The 3,443-nt window shown below is 32.4% G+C and overlaps 1 protein-coding gene across 1 annotated transcript in view; it reads left to right on the top strand.

Moving 5' to 3' along the window:
* The window catches only part of LOC100635839 (probable ubiquitin carboxyl-terminal hydrolase FAF-X), a 19,473-nt gene extending 16,631 nt beyond the window's left edge, over window positions 1-2,842 (top strand). The window contains exons 16-24 of the mRNA XM_020004060.1: window positions 287-460; window positions 534-625; window positions 681-759; window positions 811-870; window positions 1,033-1,141; window positions 1,358-1,472; window positions 1,814-1,981; window positions 2,427-2,496; window positions 2,579-2,842. Of these exons, the coding sequence (XP_019859619.1) occupies window positions 287-460; window positions 534-625; window positions 681-759; window positions 811-870; window positions 1,033-1,141; window positions 1,358-1,472; window positions 1,814-1,981; window positions 2,427-2,496; window positions 2,579-2,800 (1,089 nt within the window). The 3' untranslated portion in view covers window positions 2,801-2,842. The remainder of the gene's footprint in view (window positions 1-286; window positions 461-533; window positions 626-680; window positions 760-810; window positions 871-1,032; window positions 1,142-1,357; window positions 1,473-1,813; window positions 1,982-2,426; window positions 2,497-2,578) is intronic.
* The last annotated feature ends 601 nt before the right edge of the window (window positions 2,843-3,443 follow it).

The raw sequence follows: 3,443 nt of genomic DNA, 5'->3' as shown, positions 1-3,443 counted from the left end.
TAGATCTGTAAATTAAATTTTGGTAGACCAATCTAACTAAAACTGGTAGACTTAAGGACCCCTAGGGCTAAATATGAGAGACCAAAAGCTGAACAATGGGACAGATTTCAGGAGACCTACATGTACATGTACATGTACATGTAGACCAAATATGGGAGACCAGAAGTCTCCTAAACTCCCTCTAAATCTAACAGTGATTATAATAAAATTTTGCATTATTACCAATATTTTATTGATTTATTTATTTATTTATTTATTATTATTATTATTATTATTATTATTCTAGAGACAGCATTTGCTAAGACTGGGTGTCCCTGCTCAGTTCATTGCTCTATCATTAGATGAGGGACCTGGCCCAGCCCTCAGGTCTCCTTATGCTGATATCTCTCGTCTTTATTCTGTTGTCAGTGTCTTAGTGAGGTCTTGTGATGTGTCTATTATACAGAGGAGCTCCAAAGAAGTATATTAATAATAATAATAATAATAATAATGATTATTCATTAATATATTATTAATCTGTTACTGTACTCCAGGGTACTGAGGTATTACCTAATCCTTATGCTGATCCTGAGTTGTGTGAGAAACTATCAAATGATCTTCTACACTGGCTCTATGAGAGAACTAGGTATAATGTACTATTAATATTAATTATTATTATTATTAATAATATCAATTATTAGTATCCAGCAGAGTACTACTTATGTTAAGAAACTGATTGAGGACAATAGTCCGATTGAGGAGACACTCCGCTTCTTAGGGGTGCGTTGCCATGGGAACTGTACATGTATTACATGTAATTTTCAATTTTAGTTTTGCTCGTGGGAAAATTGGGAATTTTCGGCTGTCGTGATAGCAGACCTGCTAATGGAGGTGAGGATTAGTTATTAATAGTTATTAGTAGTTATTAATGGTTATTAATACTTATTGATTAATTAATGGTTATTATTAGTTATTAATAGTTGTAGTTATTAATGTTTATTAGTAGCTATTAATAGTTATTAGTAGTTATTAATGGTTATTAATTCTTCACAGATTGCTACAGTGCAACCTTTTGATATGAGACCTTATCTTGATCTACTGTACCACCTACTAACAATGGCAGACTCATGGCAGCACACCAGAATAAGAGCAATGTTCTTAGGTGAGGACATGCACAGACTAGCCTCTGTATAATGGACACTGTGTCTCTGTTATACAGAGGTGTCCTTTATGTGGAGGTTATTTTATACAGTAAGGAATGTAATTGGTACACTAGGTGCTGTCCGTTAAATGGAGGTGTACGCTATAGAGAGTGTCCATTAAGAGAGACTATACTGTACATGTACATGTATATATTGATCCTATTCTCCCTCCACAGGTCTACAGGATAGAGTGGATGGGATGATGACGATGATACAACACGGACAGACTCATGTGGTACAGCAGAAAAGAGCTTATCTCTGTATCAAGTTTATTATTAACTTATGCTCAAGGTATAATATAATAATAATAATAATAATAATAATAATAATAATAATAGTAATAATAATAATAGTAATATACCATATAGCGGGTTTTTGAGGATAATATTTTTTGCAAATGGCCTGTATCCGGATCTTCACAAAATTAATTTTCACGAATTACCACTATTCTGCCATCTTGTACCATATTAAATTGTTTTTCAAGGAATTTAATTTTGCAAATCTTAAAAATCCACAAAATTAACAAAATTTGTTATCCTCAAAAAAACCACTATACAGTAGTACAATTATACATGTATAGTACATGTATAATTTATTGACACATTTAATAACATTAATTGTTATATTGTTAGGTGTCAGTTGACAATGGTGGTGTTAGATGAGGATGTTCATTTGAAGAGGTTGTGGCAGTTCTCAATCCAATGGCTACAGAATGAGCTTGACAGAAGACAATACACCACATCAACTTACCCATACACTGGATGGTCACCTCCTGCACAGTCCAATGAAGTATCTAACAGGTTAATAATAATAATAATAATAATAATAATAATAATAATAATAATAATAATAATAATAATAATAAGACTAGTACATGTAGCATTTTTAACTGATTCCAATCAAATTTAGTTTTTTTATGAATTTTTAAAGTTGCTCCCAAATTGGGATAAAGTTCCTGTACTATAGTACACAGCCTAGGGCCAAATTTCACCAAAATTGAAAAGGAGAGAATTCTCAACATTTTAAATTTTCCTGATATATATACATGTTCTAAGCTGTGTATCAACTTTGAACTGATTCTGACAAAATTTAGATTTTTATAAATTTTTTAAGTGGCTCCAAAATCAGGCCAAAGTCCCTGTACATTGTCTCAGACCAAATTTTGCCAAAATTGAAAAGGAGAGAATTATCGATTTGTATTACCATTATACATGTACATGTTCTTATGTTATTATTATTTTCTAGTTATTTCCTTGAGAGGTCCAACAGTGCTAAGATGACATTAAGTAGAGCAAGAGAACTGTTTCCTATTGAAGTAATCATTAATGAATATACTGATTGATACTGATACACACTGATTCATACTTGATTCACACTGATTCTATATTGATCCCTAGGTTGAGCAGTTTGAGTCCAATATAGAATCAACAGAGACCAGTTTTGATCAGTCGTCAAGTTTATTAGAAAAAGATAATAATTCTTCTCTCCCCATTGAGGGGGAGGTAGGGGGTCCTGAGACTACTGAAATTATTGATTTTGAGGGGGAGAGAGGGGGGCAGGGGGAGGAGGGACAAACTGATTTAACAGAAAATAAAATGGTCCACACTGACTTAGACTAATAATATTATTAAACTTATTTAAAAGTAACTTTTAGTGAGGGAGGGAGAGAGATATTGTTTGTGTTTATATTAGTTTGTTTACTTGTTTTTCTGTTGTTGGTGTTTACCTGTTTTTTGTTGTTGTTTGTAAAGTTGTGTACATTTAAATGTGTGACACATGTTTATCACACTATCTGTGTTTAATCTGTGTTGTTGTTATTAATTGTATTGAAAGTAAAATAGTTGATAAAACGAAATGAAAAGTGTCGTGACTGTCGTCACAAAAGCATGCAAGTGTCACAATGACGTTATAAAACGGCACGTGATCATTTATTATCTATATATAGAGCAGTTTCAGTGACGTCACCTTTTGACGTCATAATTACTTCCGTATAGCAAAAATTGATGAGCCTCACTCGTTTATAGACCCCTAGGCGCTAAGATAATTTTCAATGAATATGATTACAACATAGATATAATACACGGAACAGGATTAGAAACAGGATCACGTGAGCGCATTATACGTTGAAACACTCCTAGTTATGCCGGGAACTGGTCCCGTAATGGAGATTTAATTTTTAATTTAATTTTTAATTTAATTTAATTTAATAAAGTTTTACAGGACAAACACAAAAATTAAGGGACGAAAAATAACAATTAAGGC

Source organism: Amphimedon queenslandica, unplaced genomic scaffold (genome assembly GCF_000090795.2).
Source record: "Amphimedon queenslandica unplaced genomic scaffold, v1.1 AMPQUscaffold_12429, whole genome shotgun sequence".
Classification (NCBI taxonomy): Eukaryota; Metazoa; Porifera; class Demospongiae; order Haplosclerida; family Niphatidae; genus Amphimedon; species Amphimedon queenslandica.
This window is presented reverse-complemented; position numbering and strand designations above follow the sequence as displayed.